The sequence below is a fragment of the Etheostoma spectabile genome, chromosome 1 (genome assembly GCF_008692095.1).
Source record: "Etheostoma spectabile isolate EspeVRDwgs_2016 chromosome 1, UIUC_Espe_1.0, whole genome shotgun sequence".
NCBI lineage: Eukaryota > Metazoa > Chordata > Actinopteri > Perciformes > Percidae > Etheostoma > Etheostoma spectabile.
This window is the reverse complement of record NC_045733.1, coordinates 9,159,415-9,182,251: the sequence shown is the minus strand read 5'-3', so window position 1 is coordinate 9,182,251 and position 22,837 is coordinate 9,159,415. Positions and strand designations below refer to the sequence as shown.

The 22,837-nt window shown below is 39.5% G+C and overlaps 1 protein-coding gene across 2 annotated transcripts in view; it reads right to left on the bottom strand.

Annotated features, from left to right (window-relative positions):
* The window catches only part of fam189a1 (family with sequence similarity 189 member A1), an 84,043-nt gene that overhangs the window by 29,688 nt on the left and 31,518 nt on the right, over window positions 1–22,837 (bottom strand). For both annotated transcript variants that reach the window (XM_032508645.1, XM_032508708.1), the window contains exon 2: window positions 15,894–15,950. In XM_032508645.1, the coding sequence (XP_032364536.1) occupies window positions 15,894–15,950 (57 nt within the window). The remainder of the gene's footprint in view (window positions 1–15,893; window positions 15,951–22,837) is intronic.

Here is a 22,837-nt window from a genome sequence, read left to right as displayed (position 1 = left end):
TGTTTTAAGACTTGTTCATGACAGTGTCATGTCCCTCTATGTAGATAACCTCAAGTAAAGCGTGACCAAAAGATGGTTAAATGTATTACTGTAATAATCGTCGGAGCCAGCAACTGCGGCACCAGTAAGCTATACATTAGTTGTCTCCTCTCTGTCAGTGGCATTTCTTGTGCTGCTCCTCATCTTTCAACAATTATACATGCAAATAAGCTTTCCAATATCACTAAATATGAATCAAAGGGCAAGGGACCCCCTGTGTTTCACACACAGTTTTAAAAGTTTTCCAACGGAACTTAAATATTAAATGTTGTCTTTTGTAGGTGAACAGTATCACACCAAGATACAGGTAACTATAGTCTTAGGTAATGTTTTTCTATTATGTTTTTCAACTATGATGAATCAATCCTTACTACACTACTAAACAGCCCTTTTGCCATTTATTTTGGCTGTAAGTGGTCATAATGACTACAGGAGAGCAACGTGACCTGAGCTGTGACTATTTGCTCAAACACCTAATGCGGCTGCTGCCTGGATAATGCCGCTCTCACTCCCATGAGCCACCAGATAAGAAGGTCTATCTAATTCATATTCAAATTAATATGGAGCCACACTTCCTGTTTCTCAGGGCCTTAGGGGAGGGCATCCTTCATCTGGTATTATCTCAAGTCAAAAGGTTCCTGTTTACCAAGCCAACGGTTCTCTTTCACGCTACCCGACTTTCTCTCACATTCAATCCTTTGTCCAATCTCTTACCTGTCACTTCCTGTCATTTTACACACAATAAGCGCATGTTGAAGTTAAAAACAAAGAATCAACGGTGACAATAGGTGTGTGCTTTCATATGCTGCGAGAAGCAATGTGATATAGATGCAAAGGAGAAAAAAGGAGACCGCAGGATTCAAAAAGCTTCCCGCATTGCCTGAAGTGAGACATCTTCTAGTCTAAGTGGGAAACAGCAGAGTTTCCCACGTAAACGGATTATCATTTCTTTTCACAGTGTGGAGCAAACCACATCTCATTTTGTTTCCTCTTATTGATATTCAATTCAGTTCTTGTAATGTCCTTGTATGAGTAGCATGACATGAATTTGAATGTGTTTGATGCAAAATAGATATACATTTTTTTTTTATAAATAAACACAAAACAAAGTTAAAGCATAGTGATGACATGCACTTAAATATGATATCTCATGTATCAAACTTAAGGCCTGAGGCCTAAATCCGGCCCACCTAGTTTTGATCCCTTTTTTGTTTTTGTCAATTTTGTTAATTTTTTGTTGCTTTTTACTATGATGGCTGAGGAACTTTTTTGCCAACTTTTTGAGACTTTATTAAAGCCAAATCAAACATACAACAATACAAAATGTTTGACTTTTTCTCTTGTAAAAGCATGTCACTAAACTATACATGTCTGGCCATTGATGTGATTCTCATTTTCCAGTCTGACCCTTAGTGAAGTTGAGTTTGACACCCCTGCTCTAGCTAATTCCCAGGGAAATTAGGAAAGGTTTGGGGATTGATTTGAAGTTGCACCACGCAGAGCCCCCGTGCAGCGAAACTTATGAACACTAATCTGTGGGAATTTAAATAGTCTTATTACTGGGACATGTGATGCTAAACCCTATAGGTTCTAAGATGTGGTCTTACAATACAAAATGTGCAAATTGAAGTGGAAATGTAATTTATACGTCTCAGCAAAGACCGGGTGTAACAATAAACAGGGATGTGAAAGAAGATTAAAAGCACTATTTAAATGCTCAAACATTTGTATGTCCTCAGTAACTTAAGACAACATGAATAAAACAGCAAAATAAGAAATGCAAATTTAGAAAGAAACAGTAAAATGCTTTACTTCTCCTTTTATAAATCATTATGTAGACAACAGAAAATTGCCAAACTGCGATGGAAAAACATTGTAAAAAAAGCTGTTTAACAAATGTATATATGCTGTACATATAACACTTCACAAAAACCATGCATCTGCCATAACCACCACATAAATATGTTGTTTGTAACTGCCCTCTAGAATGACTCATAGAACGTGTTTTTTGATTATATACCCCTATCGTCAGGACAACATTTGTCAGTGCCTTCCAAAACTTTAATCACCTGCTTCTTCCTTCTTTCAGCTGTTAAGGGCGAAGTTGGTTTGTACAGCAAAGATGCTCTGACTGTCCTGTGAATGCCTTCCTGGCAGATAGGCAATGTGAGAGGAGAGGAGGTGATCTGAGGAGCAGTGGGAGACGCAGAGTGGCAGTGCTAATGCAAACTGACCAGAGGTGAAAGGCAAACTGTGACTGGACCGGAGAGGAAACACTCCTGAAGCGTGCACACACACACACACACATCATTGAACTCGCTCTTTCAGCTTGCCTGGTGTATACAGGCAAGCGAGGCCACTCTTTCAACAGGGTGAAGTGTCCATCTTGGCAGACATCCACCCTGTTTATTTGTCCCTGAGCAAAACTCTTCAGCTTCTGTGCACTAGGTTAATTAAACAACATTAAGTGTGATCCCGCATTGTGATGGGTTTGGAAACACTGTAAGAGCCAATGATAAAGAGTAGTAATTGCAGCTGACTACTTGAGAAAGGTCTCTTTGCTTTTTTTCTATACTTCCATTCCAAATTCGTAGGAAATAACGCAGTGCCAGTTCAAAATGTGGCTGTTCGGAATTAAGCCAAAATTAACTTTAATATTTATAAAAAGGATGCTAGACAGATGCAAAACGTTGTTGCTTAGCAACAGGAAAATATTTTTTTGTGGCAGAGGACCAAATAAAGTTATCAAAACAAACCCAAAGCTTCTGTCTTTGCCTTTGTCCCAGTGCCTCTGGCCTCTTCACAGTGGTGCCACTATTGATATACATCTTCTTCTTAAGTGTTTAATCTTTATTATTCTGAACTATTTCAAATGACAGGAGCAGGGATACATGGAAATACATGTATCCCTGAATGAGTTATGAATACAAGAACTAACATATATGCAATTTCCATCATTCTACATTTTTTCCCACAATTTGAGGTTTTACAGGTGCTTTTTCAATTACATCATCTCTATTTGCACTACATTTGGATTGGAATCTAGATAGGGATAGCTCCTTTCTCAATTTTATATTTCCATATCAATTCAGTAGAACTGTGCACCTCAAATGAAAGAAGCCAGCTTCTATCTACAGGTGTGCTTTTATACTATTAAGCTTCCCATATTTGTCTGCCTAAGTACAAAGAAAAAACAAATTCATAATATATCACCTCAGGGTGGTTCTCATTTCAGGGCTTCTCCTTCTCCTGGTCCCCTGCCAACTCTGTGAAATACCTAAAAAAAAAAAAGAAAATCTAACCCTAAAATCATATAGAGGAGATATGAATAGGAGTAATCCCCTCCCAAAGCTATTTTTTAGTGATTTCCGTCTGTTTGAAGTAGTGTAACGTTTCCTGCAGATTTGTCCTTTGTAGACTCCCTCTCTACACCAAAACACCCCTGTCTTCCTCAGCTCACACATTTGCACACGTATGCACTTTCATCTCTGTCCGTCCGTCCGTCCGTCTGACACACACTTCCTGTCTCTCTCTTTTCCTTTAGCAGATCCTGACAGGTGGTCCTGCAGGGCCCATCTCAGTTGGCAGTAGGATATCTCCCACAAAAGCCTCTCCATCTGGGTCAAGTCAGAGAACAACAGGCCTCGAAGGAAGAGCAAGACAGATGATGCATGCACACACACACACTTGAAATTTTGAGGGAGTATGGCATACTCTATAATGAGTATAAATATGTGTAGAACAAAATGTCTTTTCATCCTTTTCTTCTTCAATTTATTAAAATAATGAATTCCTGTGTGTGTGTGTGTGTGTTTGTGCAAAACTGGATGTTTTTTCACAGTCATTTCTGCATCATGGCATGTGTCTTTTAGGGCTGGTTTTATGTCTCTGGCTGTACTGTATGTCTGCATTTGTTTGGCATTTGTGGGTCTACATGTGCACTTACAGTTTGTAATAAAAACCTAGAGCCCGGGGCCACAACACTCTTCACAGCTCCCTAATAAAACAGGATGGCACATGCTGGCAGTAGCTTGAATCAATAGAGTTGTACCGATTCTCCACAGTACAAACTTGTCAACAGCATCAGAAAAGAACTGTTGCTGGACTGTTGACAGTCATTTCATAAATCATTATCATTTAATAAATAGAAAAATGGGTGCTTGCCTAATAAGTGAGTATTTCAGGAAAACTGGACAAAACTTTACTGGACATTTTCAAAAGTCAGAAATTGGACAGTATATAGTTTTTATAATACTGCTGTCCAATTAAAACCATGTTTCCCGACCCATTGAAAAGCATTTAATGTTTCTATTGTTCTGAAAACTCAAAATATTGCCAAATATGTTGGTTCAGTACAGTATATGTATGGTTAATCGCCTCCATGTAACAATAAGGAAATATCCAAAAGTCCATTGTTCTAAGGCCTTCTTCCTGACAACTACATATGAAATGTATTACCTGGATTTCCATCACACACCTGCACGGGCATGAAGACCTCTATTTACCTGAAGCAAAAGCATATTTGAAGATGTTTTAAAACTAAGCGAGTATATCTCTTAAGTTTTACATTATATTGATATCCTGTACATGGCATCTCCTGTTTTGGAGATGGTTATGAGTTGCTCTGATATCCCTGTACACATTAACTTGTCAAAGGGATCAATGGCTCTTCAGGATTGTTTGTAGCTTTGCTGGACTACTCTTACTACTCTACTCTTACCCTTGTCATGGGAGCTCTTCTTTAGTTATCATGAACAATCAATTAATAGAAGATACAAACAAACATCAGCCATAGTATTTATTCACACTTTCAGCTTTCATTTCCTTCTGTCAATGATTAAGAGGCAGTTTAAATTGATGTTGCTAATCATTGCTGCTCTCTTTGAATAGTAGTTAGAGTATTTTCACACTTCGTTTCTTTATCTACCTTGAGAGATATCCAACACTCTAAAACTAAATGTTCCTCTGAGTCTGTCCTGCTATAACTGCAGTATGACTTTGCTGTGCAGGCATGCGAATATGATTAGATGTTACTATTAAATGAGAAGTATTTTTTTTTTGCCATCTGATGTTAGTACTCCAAGCAAAGAAGAAGCTCACGTAAGGACAAGGTTATTGCAATTATGATGGTTATTGTGACTTGCACACCACTGGCAATATAGCATTAATGTTTTTCTTTCCAGAGATACATAGCTGTGTAATATACTGTCCCTTAATTCATGTTCTTTCGTCTGACATTAAAGGACACAATGCAGAGTCGTTTCCTGTACCGAGCCTGGGTGAGTCTTCAGCAGCTATAAGCCAGGCCTGCCAGGGCTGTAAAGTAGTGGCCGTAGTCATGCCGCAGTATCAACTCACTCAGCTGTGAAATATAGCTGACATGATTGTGTGCAAACCACAATTACATCTCCAGTCTCTGGCAAGTGACCACAGAGCACTAGTTGTTCAGTCAACTGTGGAAAATAAACTGGTGGACCCTGCCTCTAATGCCTATATTTCCCAGAAACACAATCACTGCAATGTCACACTCAGTTCTAACCGTTTGCTATAGAAGGAGATTGGCACCAATGTGACAGGAGGGAGAGGAGTGTGGAGCCTATTTGTGCTGCCTAACAATAGCTGACAGAAGAGAACATGCATCACTTGTTATGTGTGCTCGAGGCATTTAAAAAAAAAATTGAGGGAGTTATATTCTATAATGAGTATAAAGATGTTTAGAACAAAACGTCTTTTCATCCTTTTCTTCTTCAATTTTATTCAAATAATGAATTCCTGGTGTGTGTGTGTGTGTGTGTGTGTGTGTGTGTGTGTGTGTGTGTGTGTGTGTGTGTGTGTGTGTGTGTGTGTGTGTGTGTGTGTGTGTGTGTGTGTGACAAACTGGATATTTTAAGCATGAGATGTTTTGGCAGATAAGTGACACATCACGTGTATTAATTTACCTTGTGGCTGTTTGGAGTTAACTACAGTTATGATTTCAGGACAAATTATTCTATCACTCAGTGGGTATCCTCACACACCTTATGCAGTGCTGCAGATACTGGCATGAATGTGTGTGCTTTAGAGTTAAGTATCTAAAAAATACCTGCAGTTTACACAGTGGCAGATGTAGCACTCCACATTTGTAGTCATTTTTGAAACGGTTGTTTCCGACAGATGCAGACAAAAGCAGCCTCTCATTTCTAGCCTGCATTAGCATGTTCTTTGAGCTAATTAGCTAATGTTTTAGGATGAAAAATGTCTCCATGAGTACTTGTGCTTTTTGTATTTATAGAAAAAAAAAATATTATATTCACACTTCTACATGTGCAGAAAATATAATTACTGCTGCAAACAAATTTTCACACATGTGCACAGCCATGCATTCAAATCACCACCCACCATGGCATTTGAATTTACAGCATTCTATAAACATCACAGCTATAAATAAATTGCTATGGGATCACTATGATAAAGGACAACCAAACGGCTGAAGACTAACAGCTGCAGTTCCTCATCATTCCTCATTTCTTATATGCTATTCATGAATTAAAGATGTACAAGCCTCACAGGGCATGATAGTGGTGGGTGTATAACACAGAACATCCCTTGTTTATGTTAACAAATATTCAAGCAAGAGCATTTTAAATACTTCCCAACATCTTATACCTTGCTTGTAATTCATATTGGTTTACACCAAGCACCACATCCACAAGTTTTAGTTTTGTTTAAATGAGATTTTTTCAAGTCACAGAAGATTAAATTGACTGTGTGCTTTTATGAATATAGCCAACGGTAAGGGAGAAAATCATTAAAATAATTTAGGATTAAGGAGGAGTCCAACATCGTCTGCCTTGGGCCAAAGTCCAGGGGCCCAAAGCAATATGTTATACTACTTATAGCTCAGAAAACACACACACACACACACACACACACACACACACACACACACACACACACACACACACACACACACACACACACACACACACACACACACACACACACACACACACACACACACACACACAGGAACAGAGGCTGCTAATGGGCTACTTTCACTCCTAATTACGGAATTAATTTGTCGATTTAGATCTGTATAAAATGATGAAAAATGCTCAACTACTGGAGGGCAAAACTGGGTTAGACAGACCCTCTGTTTTTCCCTTCACTGGCCTGATGTACAGCATTTCAATCATTTTAGTAATTGAATGATTAAATATGGCACTGACAAACTGTTTAGATTTTTTTGTTGTTGTGGTATCTGACCATAAATCTTTATTCTTCCAATGTAGAGATGTGTTTCCTCATCCCAATCAGTCAGCGAGCTCTCCCTCCTTCTCCCTCTTTCATCAGCTGCAGTCATTTTTATGGCTTGTCAGGGTCACAAGCTGCCACAGAGAGCTTCTCATAAACCCTTTCACCAATGTCCTGTTGGCCCTACTGTAGTTATGTGATCGTAATGGAAATTCTACGTTTTTCATGTGTATGTGCTGCCACTGATTTCTGTGCATCATTAGCTAGATATTTGAAGATGTGGGGAGCATGTGTGTGTGCGTCTTCGTGTAAATATTTCATGCAAGCTATTTGCTATATGTATGTAATTTTTCAAAGAAACACCCAAACCAATCAGAACCTCCCTATTATATACAGTATTTACAGTATGAAGCACCATGAAGTTGGTAGTCCATGTGTTTTATAGCCCATCAACTAAATTGTGCATACCCTGTATGTAAAGCTGAACCTAAAGTTCCAAAAGGTGTTTTCTAAAGTGACTTGATACAAATGGGTTCCTGGAAGACAGGAAAGGAATTTCTAACTTCACATAATGTAGCACAAATTTGTATTTAAGTACAGTACTTGATTAAATGTACATAGTTATATTCCACCATTTGTGTTTGCTAAATAAACCAGTCAAAAAATCATCTTTGATGTCATTAAAGGTCAGATGACTCCTTCATACTGTATTTATGAATACATAAATACATTTCTTTCTCAAGCTGTGAGTTCTACTGCAAGATCCAGGCACTATTTTGAGATGCCTCATACTTGAAGCAAAACTGTTTGCCTGTGTGCATAACTCTTTGCCTCAGGGTTGCCTTGGTGACTATATGAGCTGCTGTCTGACAAACGCTGCAGCAGTGTTAGAGTGGCAACACATTTCCAAGCTACATAATTCCCTTATGCTTAGAGGAAACATATTCTTAAAAATCCCATGTTTTAACAAACATTTGTTTGTTGTTATTAGACTGGCAGGAGATTTGTGTTACTTATTGTCTTTTTAGTGATTAAATCTGTATAATTGTGCTTATGTAAATAAAGATTTAAACACCATTGCAACACTGTTTGATTGATTTGCCTAAAAGTAGTTGAACCTAAAGTACATAAAGAGAGTATAAGATATACTTAAAGCAGCTTATACTGTAAAATATCCCCCAACTGTTTTTAACTGTAATGTAAACCCTTCTTAAAACAAAAAAAAACTTTAAAAAAAAGCTATCAATGTCCTCGTTGGTAGCTGGGCATGTATGTACAGCATGTGCATGTCTAGTGCCCCAGGCTTGTACAAGCAGAAAGCAGAGAGATGAGCATATCCCTCATATCAGGTCCGGATCCAAGCTGTCACACCACACCAAGTTGAAACATTGGCCCTCCCTGACTACTGGACTTGTTTTCGCCAGCAGCACTCAGTCCAAAAGTGTTCTCAAAGAGTTCACAGTGTTATGGCTGCTGAAAAAATGCTTAGCTTTATAGACTCTTGTAAACGTACAACATTGTCTCATATCCAAAACAAATGAGCAAGAGAAAGAACAATGAGCAAAACAGGCTAGCACTGAGAAGAGATTTCCCCAGCAAAGATGCAGCTTTAATATTCTGGGGGCGTATGGTATAGGTCGTGCACTCGCTGACATCAAGATAAACCTTTGTAGCTCTGATTAATGCATTAAAGTAGAAGACAAAAGCAGCCATGAACTTACTTGAATTCATTTTCTGACAGTAATGCAAAGCAAAATGAAATAAGTTTAGAGGGTTATAGAGAACATACTAAAAACAATATTTCCTCTGCTTGTTCGACAAGCTCTCACCAGCTGGTGGGTTGGCCTTCAGGGACTGATACATAGTCTATAATATACCAAAATTACAGAAACATGATTAGGACAATACTGTGAATAAGAAATGTTAGCAAACATTGTGTTCTGATTATGCCAACCAAAGTCAAAGTCAGTCTAAGTATAATGAAGACTGAGACTTTATTCAAATTCAAAGATTATTAGATTGTTCACAGAATTTTTGAAAAACATCTATATGACATCTATTTGCTTGTCAAGGCTGTTAAGGTAATTGTAATTGCTTACATGTTCACAATGACAAGACACTGGAGGAAAAACCAGTAGGATTCATTCTCTAGGCACAACGAAGGTCTGTACCAAATGCCATGGCAAACCATTCAATAGCTGCTGAGGTATTTCAGTCTGGAACAAAGTGGTGGATCGACCAACAGACTGTCTCACAGCCTGTGTGCTAGTCTGACTGAACATGTTTTTTTCAAAATGATGAGTAAACCACATTAGACAGAAGGAACAGCATCTTTAATCGTTCATTTCGCTATGTTCAACAAACAGGAATATATCAGTTGTTATTCTGGTTACTGAAATAGCTTGATCAAAATCACTGCTCTGTATCGAATAAGCTCAGCAGCTCATGCAAACAGTCAGTAGTGCAGAGAAGCACTGTGACTTTGTAAGACCATGGTGCAGCTACACAGCCCTGTGACAACTTGTACTCACATCCCTGCGGAAACATGAATGTGAAGTAGCGGCTCATGTTAGTCTCTCTCGCTGCCTGACACCTCACAAGTGCAGTGACCGTTTCACCTCGAAACTGCTACTCCTCTCCATTATTTATCAAATCTCTCCACACTACAATTCCGTCATGAGAGATAAGAGGTGAGTCCATTGCGAGGGACCAAGCAGTTAAGCAAGAAGAGTCCCAAGGGAAGTTCAAAAGTAAGTGATTTTATTTCCCAAAAATCATTATAACAAAATGAAGACAAAGTTTTGGACCAGTAAAAGAGGTCAAATAAACAGACAGTAACTAATGCTCTTGACATATCAGACTCAAACAAATACAACTGACCTACTACAAAAGAAACAAAGGGGACTTATATATTGGCTGATCAGACCGATGTTGACACACAGGGGGAGACTTACAATAACAGTACTACATAAACCTAAGAACGTATTCCAAAAGTAATGAACTTTTAATAAAGTATAATGTACAGTATGGGAAATGAACCAAGTGCCCTGTGAGTTATTTGTAACTAAATAAATGTTTACAACAAATGTACAATGTGTCTGAAAAATTTATATAAACTAATCCTAAGGAAAAAACAGCATAAACTAAGAAAAAATATAAATGCATGAGGTTACCGCTCTTAAACTGGTTGTGTGGCCATGACTGTGGCCATCACATCCATAGGAAACATTGTTATATTTTGTATCAATGAAACAGACACACAGATATAGATGGTGAAGGAATTTTTCAATTTTAGAGAAGATCATTAACAGCCTTATGTGAATTACTAGAACTACAGCAACAATAGGTTGTGCTCAAAATCACTTTTTACTGTATAGCACACTGCATTTACTCTCATTTACCCCATTCCATTTGATTGTAAAATGTACTTTATAATTTCATAGATGCAAAAATTACAGTTGGGAAAGTTGACGATTCAAGTGTCCTAAATCTCAGTTAACAATGCTGCTGCTCAATATAAAATAAACTGATTGTTCATCATACAGGGATTTGTTAAAAAAAGGGAATGCCAGGCAACCAGCAGAGACTCACCAGGAAATAGTGACATGTAACTAAAAACGACAACTTGCTTTTACATTTCTCAATGGTTTTATCAAACATGATAAACTAAATATTACAAGTTCATTTATATTTTTGGACTGCAGACAGATCCTGGCTAGCTGTTTATCCTGTTTTCAATCTCAATGCTAAGTTAAGTTAATTGGCTGACACACACAGGCCTTCCATAATCGAGCAAGTGCCCCCACCCCTCCTCCACACAGTTGTTAGTAGCCAAGGAGGACACAGAGAATTAAAAAAACATGATGAAGAAGTACTTATCTGCACTCAGGTTTCTGCGCGTAACAGTCCCTGGACGACCTGATCTTCTGAACACAGCCATGCTGACAAATACAGAGAGAGTTGTGTGGAGCTGATGGTCTTAATTTGCTTTGTATCAACTCATTTGGCCATGGCTTGAATGTAACAGACGTTCATTAATATCAAAAGGTCACGCACTAAAGCTTTAACACAGAGAGGGGTATTGATCTTTGCATGTAACACTTGGCATTGTACAGAAGGATACGACAAAGTGCTGCATTGGAATTGTATAGATTAAAGGAAACTATTACTCCTTTACTTAGTCATAAACATAATGTTACAATGTTGGATGTTCATGTTAAACATGGCCAAAGCTTCAAACAATGAGGTGAACGTGTAAAAACAAAAATCCTTGTGAGCAAAAACCTCAGATTTCAGATCGTTTTAAACACTTTGTTTCCAAGAGTTTTTTTGCTGGAACTGACGTCATACTGGGCCGGATATTTATATGGTCTGCTCGGCTCCAGGCAGTGCAGTGTTTACATTACGTACTCTTCTACACATAGTTACATACTAAAGTCAAGGGGAACCTGTAGTCTTGGTTGCAGATGTTAATTTCTGTGATTTTTCTCGGCCGGTGCTATATTCAATGGTAGGGAGACAGAAGGAGCAAAGCACAGAAGCGGGCATCCATAAATGCTGACCAATCAAAGCAGACTGGTGGTCTTTTTTTTGTGGGGGGGCTTAAAGGGACAGGCGCTCCAGCCGAGTGTGTCAGAAAGACGGTGAATGGGTGCAGCAGCCATGGGCAGTAGGAGAAAAAGTCTATTGAATAGCATAATAGGTTACCTTTAAAATATATCTACCTGTACATTTAAATGTATACAGTATAGAAGTATGTAAAGACGTTTTATGTTTACTGTACATACTTACACCATAAACTAATAACAGCAAAAAGGAACAGTTGAGGTTTCCTGAGACAAATACTCCCCACTGCAGACTATCTCTGTCTTGTTTTCCAACAGGGCAAACAAGGACTTAATGCCCTCTAACTCTCTCTCTGTCTTTCTGTCTCTCGATAAACACATAATCCATCACAGTCAAAAACAGCAGAAGACTGCAGGTAGTCTTGTCTTTCTCCTCTCTCAAGTGATACGGAGTGAATCTGCCACAGCATTAATGCAGCAGACTTGACTGGATAGTACAAACTACAATGTTTATAAGCTGTTTCAGATAAGGTGGAAGAGGAGGAATTTCTTCAAACATGGACACATTGTGTTCATTCCACTAAGCACAATATAACAATATATCTTGATGTGGAGTTTACATGAAAGGTTGGTGGGTAGACATGATGTCAAATTCAATAAATCTTTTATCCCCAAAATAGTGTCCTTGTTTCTTCTTGTCATAAAAACATCCATACATGACATACAATGACTTGACAGCAATGTGTCAGAACCAGAGTCTGTCTCGCCTTTTCTACTTTTACTTCTCTTAATACTTCTGCATAAATGCAAACGTCTCAGAAAGCTGCAAACAGTTCCATCTCAAAATGCTGACAGATTGTTATAATTTGAAGAAATTATTTATTTTAGTATTATTATCAATTGTTTTAGGACTGAAACTAATGACTGTTTGCATTATTTGATTCAGCAATGTTTTCTTCAGTCTATATATATATATATATATGTATACAAATCCCACTCTTACAGCTGTCTTTTACATAGATACAGCGTGGCAGGTTAGCTTAGCCTAAGACTGGAGTCTTGTCATCACTAGAAGGTTTCCAGGCAACAAATGGTAACTCCAGGAACTCACTAAACTGGGCCAAAAAATACTCCGGCACTAGGGTTGCCACCTTTCATGCAGAAAAATTAAGGACGCCAAAGATATCTTTCTTAAAACAATGTTTATTTCATACAGATTTGTGGCTTCTACAGGAACGGGACGCACTATTTTATTTTGAAATACGGGACGATTCCGTATTTTAAGGGACCGGTGGTAACCCTACTTGGCACATTTTTTCATTTACACTAACAAACTTGGTTTTTTTGCCTTTGGACAGAGTCAGGCCAGCTGTTTCCCTTGGATCCCAGTATTTTTGCTAAGCTAAGCTGACTGGCTGTGGATGTATGACTGGTATCAACATTTTTATCTAACTCTGTGCCAGGAAGCAAAAGAACATATTCAAATATGTGCTTTTTTTGCTTAATAAAGTACTTATACAATTAGTTATCAAAACAGTTGCATGACTAATCCTCTACAGTTTGATCACTTGAGTAATTAACTGATCCTTTCAGTTCTAAATTTATTAGCAGAGTGGGGTGGTGATGGCAAAGTGGTTGTGACACATGCCTTTGGTGTGGGAGACTTGGGTTTGATTCCCACTGTAATACATCAACAAATGTGTCCCTGAGCAAGACACTTAACTCCTAACTTCTGGTATATAGCAACTGTAAGACGTTTTGTATGAAAGTGTCAGCTAAATGACATGTAATGTAAAGAGTAAACTGCCCAGATCTAATGATTATCCCCTGGACCTTTTTCTAACATGTAATAGACCAATCTTAAATAAGTCAGCAAAGAAAACCAAGTCTTTTACACACATACTTAAACAGTTTGGAGAAACTCGATTTATTACTAATCACGACGCAGAGCGCAGCCACCCACAGTTGGCAGATGGGATGGCGCAGCGTTGCCAGGCCTGAAAGCGTTTAGCCGGTGTATTAGTCACCTGCCAGTCAGCACTGGGTCGAGGCCAGAAATTGACAAGCTTGACTGTCAGGACAGAAAATCACATGCAACAGTCACAGAAACCACACCAGATACTGTCTTTTAGACCCCTCTACAGACAGAAAGAAGTGGCCTCAGAGTGACATCTCTGTGTTTTAGCAAGCAGAGACTATTTTGGTAAATTAGTCATGCTTTTAAAAAAAACAAATCACACCTGCAATGATGGTTAATTTCCTTTGATCCACAAGAGCAGACATGATTCAATCACTTTTCCTGGTGTGCCATTACACAGAGGCAAGGACAGGAAGGAGAAAGGGGAATGGAAATGTGAAAGGAGACAATGCAGATATGTGTAGCAGGGATGCAAGGTGATAAAACTAAAGGGAGCAACAAGACGAGTGATATGCAGGGACGGGTGCAACCGTGATGTGGTGAAGCAGCAGAAATGAGATGAGATTATTTACGACATTGAGAGAGCATGAAATAGAATTGGGCTTGTTTGTGTTGCACTCCAGTCCTAATCATTAAGAACAGTAAGACTAGACTATAAGGTATGTAGTCAAACATTTTGGTCACAAGTAATGCATATGTATGTCTTTTGGATTGCAAAAAACTACTTTTGTTATGCATCACACACGCATGTAAGGGAAGTGTGGGCTACAACATGCCCTACATGACAGTCAATTGAAGGTTTTATGGCTCCATTATGGCAGAAAAATGACTCCCTGAAAGTGTTTGAAAAAAGAGAAACATTTCACCACTCAATTGTAATTTACCAGAAGGGGATCAACAAAAAGAATAAAATTAAATGAATTAACTACAAGTTTAAATTAAAGCAACAGTGGATCAGGCCCCATATTTATGAAAAGTAAACATCCTTCACTTTTACTTCTACTACTAACACAATTTCAGAGCTTCTGAGACATGTCAGAGGACTAATACATTAGCTGAAGCAACATGATTCAGAAAAGCTAATTACTGGCATTTGATTTGAACATTTGATAGGATGTTATAGAATTGTTTCCATGGTTTCTTTTTTTTAGCACGGGTTTAAACAACAAGAGCAGTCACTTTCCATGCAGCATCACAGTCTAAATCACAGCAGCAACATTTTTTTAAATTGAAACCGGACAGAGATTCATAATGCACGTATTCAAACATTATTATTATTATTATTATAATTAAATTACAATTGGATTAATGGATTCTGGTCAATTCCATGTTATTTGCCACTGAATACTTATAAGGATTTTACACAACTAATAACAAACAATAACATGAACTTTATATGGCAGAAGGGTAAATCCTTTTCTCTCATTGGTTATTCTTGCCAAGCGCATGCATGTGATAAATGATGTGATCACTGGAGAGATGCTATTAAAAGGTTGCTCTTACACTAGTCAAATGCAAATAGTGATAAATTCCTGGGAAGTTTCTAAATTAGTAACACAGTTCAATGATTCTGGGCAAGCAGAGACAAGAAAAGTAAAAAACTGCTGAGACTTCTAACTGACTTTAGTCCTTTAGTTTCCAGTCCAGCGGCTGTGAAAACATACACTGGAGCTGTGATCTAGGGATTTTAACACGACCTGAACATGCCCCAAAGTGGAAACTACGTTCACGGAGAGTCACAGTTTATAGGGCTGCCAAACCACAAGTGTGACCAGCAGCAAGGTTTATACTTTTCAGCACCCTGTCACATTGCGTCAATAAGCTGAGATGGCAGCCTAAGGTCCATCTATAGGTGTAGAGATACTGCACATACTAAAAATCAATTTTCTGTGGTTTCCTACAGCTACATCATCTCAGGTCAGCAGTTAATGATGTCTCATGCTTTGTCATGATTTGTATTCTAATGTCTGTTCTAATCTACATGGTGGTGATGATCCTAATAGGAAAGAAACACAGCATCTGTTTCAGTATTTAAGTAGGTGTCTCGTACAATGGCACATCTCCCTCTCTTGGGTATTATTTCTTTGTTTAGAGTTGAAGGATTAGCAGCTGAGTGTGGGCGTTCAGAGTACACTCACCACAAGAGAAAGCGGCCTCTTCCATGACACCACTCCAATCAGTCCAGAGAGCAGCACCTGACAGAGAGGACCAGAAAACAGATGCTGTAAGAGGTGATTGATACTCACAGCTATGTGGAAACAATAATGATAAATGGCATATAAGGATAACACTTTAATCACCAAGATAATTGCTAAGATCTGGGAAATGAGTATGATGATGATGATCTTACAGGTTTGAAATCTTTTGTAATAATGATGAATGGGGGATTTTGTTAGTGGGGTACTTGGGACTTGGATATAAATACTGGCACAGAATTTAGATACAAATGAAAATAAGACTAAAGTTTCAATAGCCCAAATTGTCCTATACTGTTCACAGGCACAAACAACCCATAGTAATTAACTCTAAAGTCCTCCAGTCGCTTGTCCTCTGATACACAAAAACAGACAAGTCAATATGGGATTCACTTCTTCTGGGATTTCTCTGGCAAATACACTGACTGGAAAGATCATCTTATGTAGCTCAGCATAAATTCTTTCAGGAGGACCTAACTTTTAATCGGTGCACTCCTAAATCAATTCATCCGTTATCCTCATGAATGTACTTTTTTGCTCTTGCATATATGCAACTAGTCTCTCCTGTTTTAAATATAGCTAACTTTTAATCGGTGGACTCCTAAATCTTTTGCTCTCTTCCAAAATGGAATTAGCTGGTAGAGGCATTCACCTTTCTGCTTAACCAATCAGAATCGTACACAAATTGCAAGGGCTAATCACAGATTCATAACCCTGCTTCAAATAATCGTTTCTCTCTTTGCTATTCAGCTGTCGTTGCAGGCAAAGAGTGCAACCCTCCACCTCCCCTTCCACCTCCAGTCATCTACTCCAGCTGACCGGTCCAGAGCCTCCATCGGTCTGGTCTTCAGGCTCCTTAGTCACCACCACCGGTGTCTAGATTCCATCGGAGGGTCTGATGCTTCTATACCCCTATAATAGATATATAACGTATTGTATAGCGATGGAGTCTAATCACCAAAGACTTTGTACATTTTATTGAGCTGTACAACTAACCTCATTTGCATATCTGCAAACATGTCTCTCCTGATTGAATTACATGATGGATGAGTAATACACAGATCAGGTGGAAGCTGTTGCTCTTTTGGCAATTCTGTGCCCATCTGCCGTCAGATTTGTCAACTGCTCATCATGTAGTCACAGGCTCACTCTTTCACAGTTTCTTTTCCCTTTAGCTGGGAACAAATGAACAACACAATCCTGTAGTTTGAGGTGGTTAGAGAAAAGGGAAAGCAGTGAGCTTTTTTCAGACTAATGTGCGTAAGTGCAATGCCACATCTTTTCACAGTTGATTGGGCTTTTAAAAGCTATTCTAATGGGTTCCCTGCTTCTTAAAAGTGTGATTTACTCCTCATACAACCTGATCCACCACACGGGAAACTCTGCATGTATTTCTCATTTCATACACAGTATGTATGTCTATAGATAGCTATATATCTCTATCTGTGGGAACCTTGTCTTTGCTAAAAGAAAAATTATGCTTTTTATTATTTCTCCTAACTCAAACTCATTGGCCTTGGCTCATTTTCTGTGAAGAACATAACAAATAACTTATTTTCAGTGACTGCACACAGTACACCCCCCCCCCCCTCCACACACACACACACATAACTATTACATATTAGGGTGTTCAGGTCTACTGGACAAGAGTATTTAATTGTGGGTGCTATGAAACTATGTTGTCTTTCTGCACATGCTTTTCCCACACAAATTTACAAAATTCTTACATTTCAAGCAAATTTTTGAATTTCTTGTTTTCTCTCAAAAAACGAAAATCATCATATGATCATAAATGTGATCTCACAGGGGTAAATTGCAAATATGAACTGTAAATGACATATGATTGGGAAGTGAGCTAAAGTAAAGATCTGTGAAGTATTTTACATAAATTGTTATTTTTACATATATATTGTTATTGCCTGTTTTGAAGTTTGGAGACACTACCTTATTTAATCATTAAATTGATAGCCTACATATTTTTGTTTCATCTCTTTTCGGTGTGGTCCCTTAGCACTCTAACTGCCGTCTCAACATCAGAACTAAACAGAGCTGAATTAGCAGAACTTTCATGCATTTCTTTCATATCTACAGCAGTCAGATTCACTGTGTTCACTTGGAAGGAATCACTTCACATTGGTAGGTACTTTTAATGACATTTTGAACATGTTTAGAGGCTACACGTTTAAAACTTGCACACACACACACACACACACACACACACACACACACACACACACACACACACACACACACACACACTTAGAAACTTGGATTAAAGGATAGTGCATAACCTTTTTAATTATCAACAAATTCACCAAAAAATCCAAACCCACAAAAAATGTATCCAACTAATAAATACTGTGCCTACTATGCTACTACTACTGTACTATGCCTCAGTGCCATGCAACTCCATCATCATCCAAAACCTATTCAATCAATCAATCAAACTTTATTTATAGAGCATTTTTCATACAAACAAATGTAGCACAAAGTGCTTTACAGCTGATGCTTTACAGCTCCTTCCTGATGACACTGGCAAGAGGGAGCAAAACTGACCCCTTGGGGCACACCGCATGCCATTTCATGGATTTTTGAGGAGCATGTTTCCATAGTTACCATAAATGTTCTGTCTGTGAGATAGGAAGTGAACCAGTTGTGCACAATACCAGAAAGGCTGACCAGGTGTTTGAGTTTGTTCAAAAGAATAGTGTGGTCTACTGTATCAAAGGCTTGCACTTAGTTTCAGCAGTACCACCACAGAGTTTTTTTGAATCAAAGTTGGTCTGAGGTCATTTAAAATGTGTCTCTGTACTGTGATTTACCCTAAAGCCGACTAATGCATCTCAAGGAAATTATTTCAAAAATCATTGAGTTAAATAAAAACAAGTTTTTCTAAAGTTGGATACTGGTCTATAGTTATTAAAAACATTACAATCTGATGAGCTCTTCTTCAGAAGGGGCTTCACCACCACCGTTTTAAAGGCAGCAGGGAAGACACCCATCTGAAGAGAGCACTTTGTGATGTTTAAAAGCTCCTCTTTAAAACAGCCATAAAATGTTTTAAAAAATGAAGTTGGGATTGGATCTAAAACACATGTGGTGGGTTTCACTGTGGAGAAAACACATTAAAGCCATACACATTCTGTGTTTTGGACTTTTTACTGACATTTAATGGAATGAAAAATGATAAAATAGTAGAAAATGTATTAAACTACACATTTGGTGAATAGCTGTATAATACATGTTTCTGTGTTCCTGATTTGTTTTATTTAAATTCTTTTCCGCTTGATTTGTTATTGTGAGCTATTTGATTTTCATATTCCCCAAGTGAAGTACCTTGGGGTCTTGTTTGCGAGTGAGAAGACACTGGAGCGAGAGATTGGCCGGAGAATCGGCGCAGCGGAGGTGGTATTGCATTCACTTTAACGCACCGCTTTTCATTGAAAGGAGACAGCTGAGGTGGTTCGGGCATCTGGTAAGGATGCCTCCTGGGGGCCTCCCTAGGGAGGTGTTCCAGGCACGTCCAGCTGGGAGGAGGCCTCGGGGAAGACCCAGGACTAGGTGGAGGGATTATATCTCCAACCTGGCCTGGGAACGTCTCGGGATCCCCCAGTCGGAGCTGGTTGATGTGGCTCGGGCAAGTGAAGTTTGGGGTCCCCTGCTGGAGCTGCTCCCCCGCGACCCCACACTGCATGATGATGGATGGACGGATGGACGGATGGATGGATGGATGGATGATTTTTATATGTTTGCAGTTGCCTTCAAATCCACAGTCATGCTTAGATAGCACCAAAATAAAGCCTATGATTCCCTAAGTGCCACTGGGTGCAATAATGTAGCTATCCAGCTCTGTTGCAACTGCCAGAGACACTCTGCAGCCGGTGTGCTGTGTGTGTTAGCATCGTCACACTATCTTTACAAGCTAGGCCTATTTTTTGCCAAAGAAGTACTTTTTCTTTGCTCTTCTTGTTTTGTCACTTCTCCAAAGTGTGTGTAGCAGGAGACGAGGTGCTAGAGTTTTTCTTTTGATAACATACACTAGGTAGGAATAAAAAATAGATGTATGTAAAAAAAGACTTAAAAAAATGAAGATATCTACACAAATCAACTGAAAGCACTGTACATTTTCAGGAGAAAGCCTGACATCAGGCGTTGCCCCTCTGCTTCTGCTCTCTGTGTTGCCGTTCTCTAACTCTGTCTTCAGGACACAACAACAAACTTTGAGCTAGCAAGCTACATGCTGAAAATGGCAAGTTTTGATAAAAATTTGGATTATGCAACAATGCAGTCTGTTTGGAGTAACAGTTTAGTTTGGGATTTGTGTAAAATATGAAAACGTGACTCAGGATTATTCAATTTCGGTTCAAATCAAAGATATTTTGTGCGTCCAGAGAATTTGGTGACATTACAGATATTTAAATATTTGCAGATGATCCTCTGATCATTACGTACCTTTGATGTGCAGTGCGGTTGATGTGATTAATAGTCTTGTGTCACTGTGTCATGAGGATGAAGATAAGCACCTCCAAATTCTCTCTTAATAGGTTAAGGTATCTTGGGGTATTATTAAGGATTGTCTGATAAATTATCATGAGATTGATCACCCTTTAGGAAGTGGTGGTAACTCTGCCTTGTTCTATCTGTGTTCTAACCCCAGAGATTTGGAGAACTGACTGAGAGAATGAGCTGCGTTTATGGTCTTGAGTAAGGAGCTCAGTGATTTGGAAGGAGCTTGATTTTGAGGCAATCCTTAACTTTGAGAGGAGTCAATTAAGGTGGTTGAGACGTAAGAGGAGCTTCTGGGAAAAAAGGATGTGTGGTCTTCTCTGCTCTGCTTTGTTTTTTAACCTTACCTTGATAGATTTAGAGAAAAGATGACAGAAGTTCAGGTCTGTTTTTCTATTCTTTAAATATTTTCAATTACATTTGGTGAAAATGTATGTCATAAATCATGGAAACAAGGGATTAGTTTCTTCATGATAAATAGGGAGCATCATTAGGTTTGTAGTAATTGTATTTTCTTTTTCAAACATATATTACCTCTGTACATTTAGGCAATTATACAGTTTACTAATCGGCAGTAGAGTCAATCATTACTGTTGACTTATTTGACAAAAACTGATATTTTTTTCTTTCTTTATTCGCCTTTACTTTTTCTTGTGTAATAAAGTAGGCTACTTGCAGACCTTCCAATAAAAAGCTTCTCACGGTTTATTTCCTCCCTACTTATTTGTTTATTCATTCCCTACACAGGAATTTATTTATTCCCTACACAGTTTTTCTAAAGAAAAATATTCAGATACTTAATTCAACCCACCAGCTACAGCATGCCGACGATACAGCATTCATTGGCAACGTATTCCTCCTGATTGGGTTTGCATGACATCATACAAAAAGTTATGCACAAGAATTTGTATGATATCCTGCAAAGATAGAAGTCACGTGATGACTGGTCACATGACAGTTAAGGTTAACGGACAAAAGGTTATTTTGAGCTGGGTCCAGAGCACGGTAAGGTTTGTGGTGTTTCAGTGGCTATTACAGTTACGTTTAGCAGACAAAAAGTGGCCGACATGAAGCAACGACAGCTAAGTTTAGGCACCGCTTGACAAGGCCTATGTTTTATGACCCATCTACGCTGACCTGGACGGTCTTATCCAGCAGCCGTCAATGTGATGCATGCAGCAATAAATGGGATAGACATACAAATTAAAGTGCATCACTTTTCGTAAGTAATTTGTATGAATTGTTCATGAGAACAGCCTGCCATTGGTTTACTGTCAGAAAGATGTGAAAACAGTGGGTATTTTTATATCTCATAGCTCACCACCTGCTGTAAGGACAGGCTTAATTACTAACAGAAGTGAGAAAAAGGAGCTAGTTATTACCACTCAATATTTAATTCCTGTAGTCTAGGGTGACCAGACGTCCCCGGTTTCCGGGGACAGTCCCCGATTTTGGCTACCTGTCCCCGGTTGGGACCATCACCTTATCGTGGTGGAGAGGTTTGTGTGTCCCTATGAACCTGAGGGCTGTGTTGTCTGGAGCTTTGTGCTCCTGGTAGGGTCTCCCATGGCAAAGAGGTCTCAGGGGAGGGGCCAGACAAAGAATGGTTCAAAGACTTCGATGGTTGAGCACGGAAGGGATAGAGAGACCCCCCGGAGGAAGCCGGGGCCCCGTCTGGAGCCAGGCCCAGACGGTGGGCTCGTGAGCGAGCGTCTGGTGGCGGGTTTGCCACGGAGCCCGGTCGGGCACAGCCGAAAAAGCAACGTGGCACCTCTCCCTCCAGCCCATGGGCCCACCACCTGTGGGAGGATCCAAAGGGGTCGGGTGCGCTGCTATATGGGTGGCAGCGAAGGTCAGGGGCTTCGACGGACCAGAACCGGCGGCAGAGGCTGGCTCTGGGGACGTGGAATGTCACCTCTGTGGGGGAAGGAGCCGGAACTTGTGCGGGAGGTGGAGCGCTACCGGTTAGATCTGGTGGGGCTTACCTCTACGCACAGTCTCGGTTCTGGAACGTTCTACTGGATAGGGGTTGGACTCTGTCTACTCGGAGTTGCCCATGGTGTGAGGCGCCGGGCGGGTGTGGGGATACTCAAAGCCCCGCTGAGCGCCGCTGCGTTGGAGTTTACCCCGGTGGACGAGAGGGTCGCCCCCTAGCCTGCGGGTGATGGGGGGGAAAACTCTGACTGTTGTTTGTGCATATGCACCAAACAAGAGTTCGAGTATTCGCCTTCTTGGAGACCTTGAATGGAGTCCTGTATGGGGCTCCAGTAGGGACTCCATAGTTTGCTGGGGGACTTCATGCACACGTGGGCAATGATGGAGATACTTGGAGAGGCGTGATGGGAGGAACGGCCTCCCTGATCTAAACCAGAGTGGTTGTC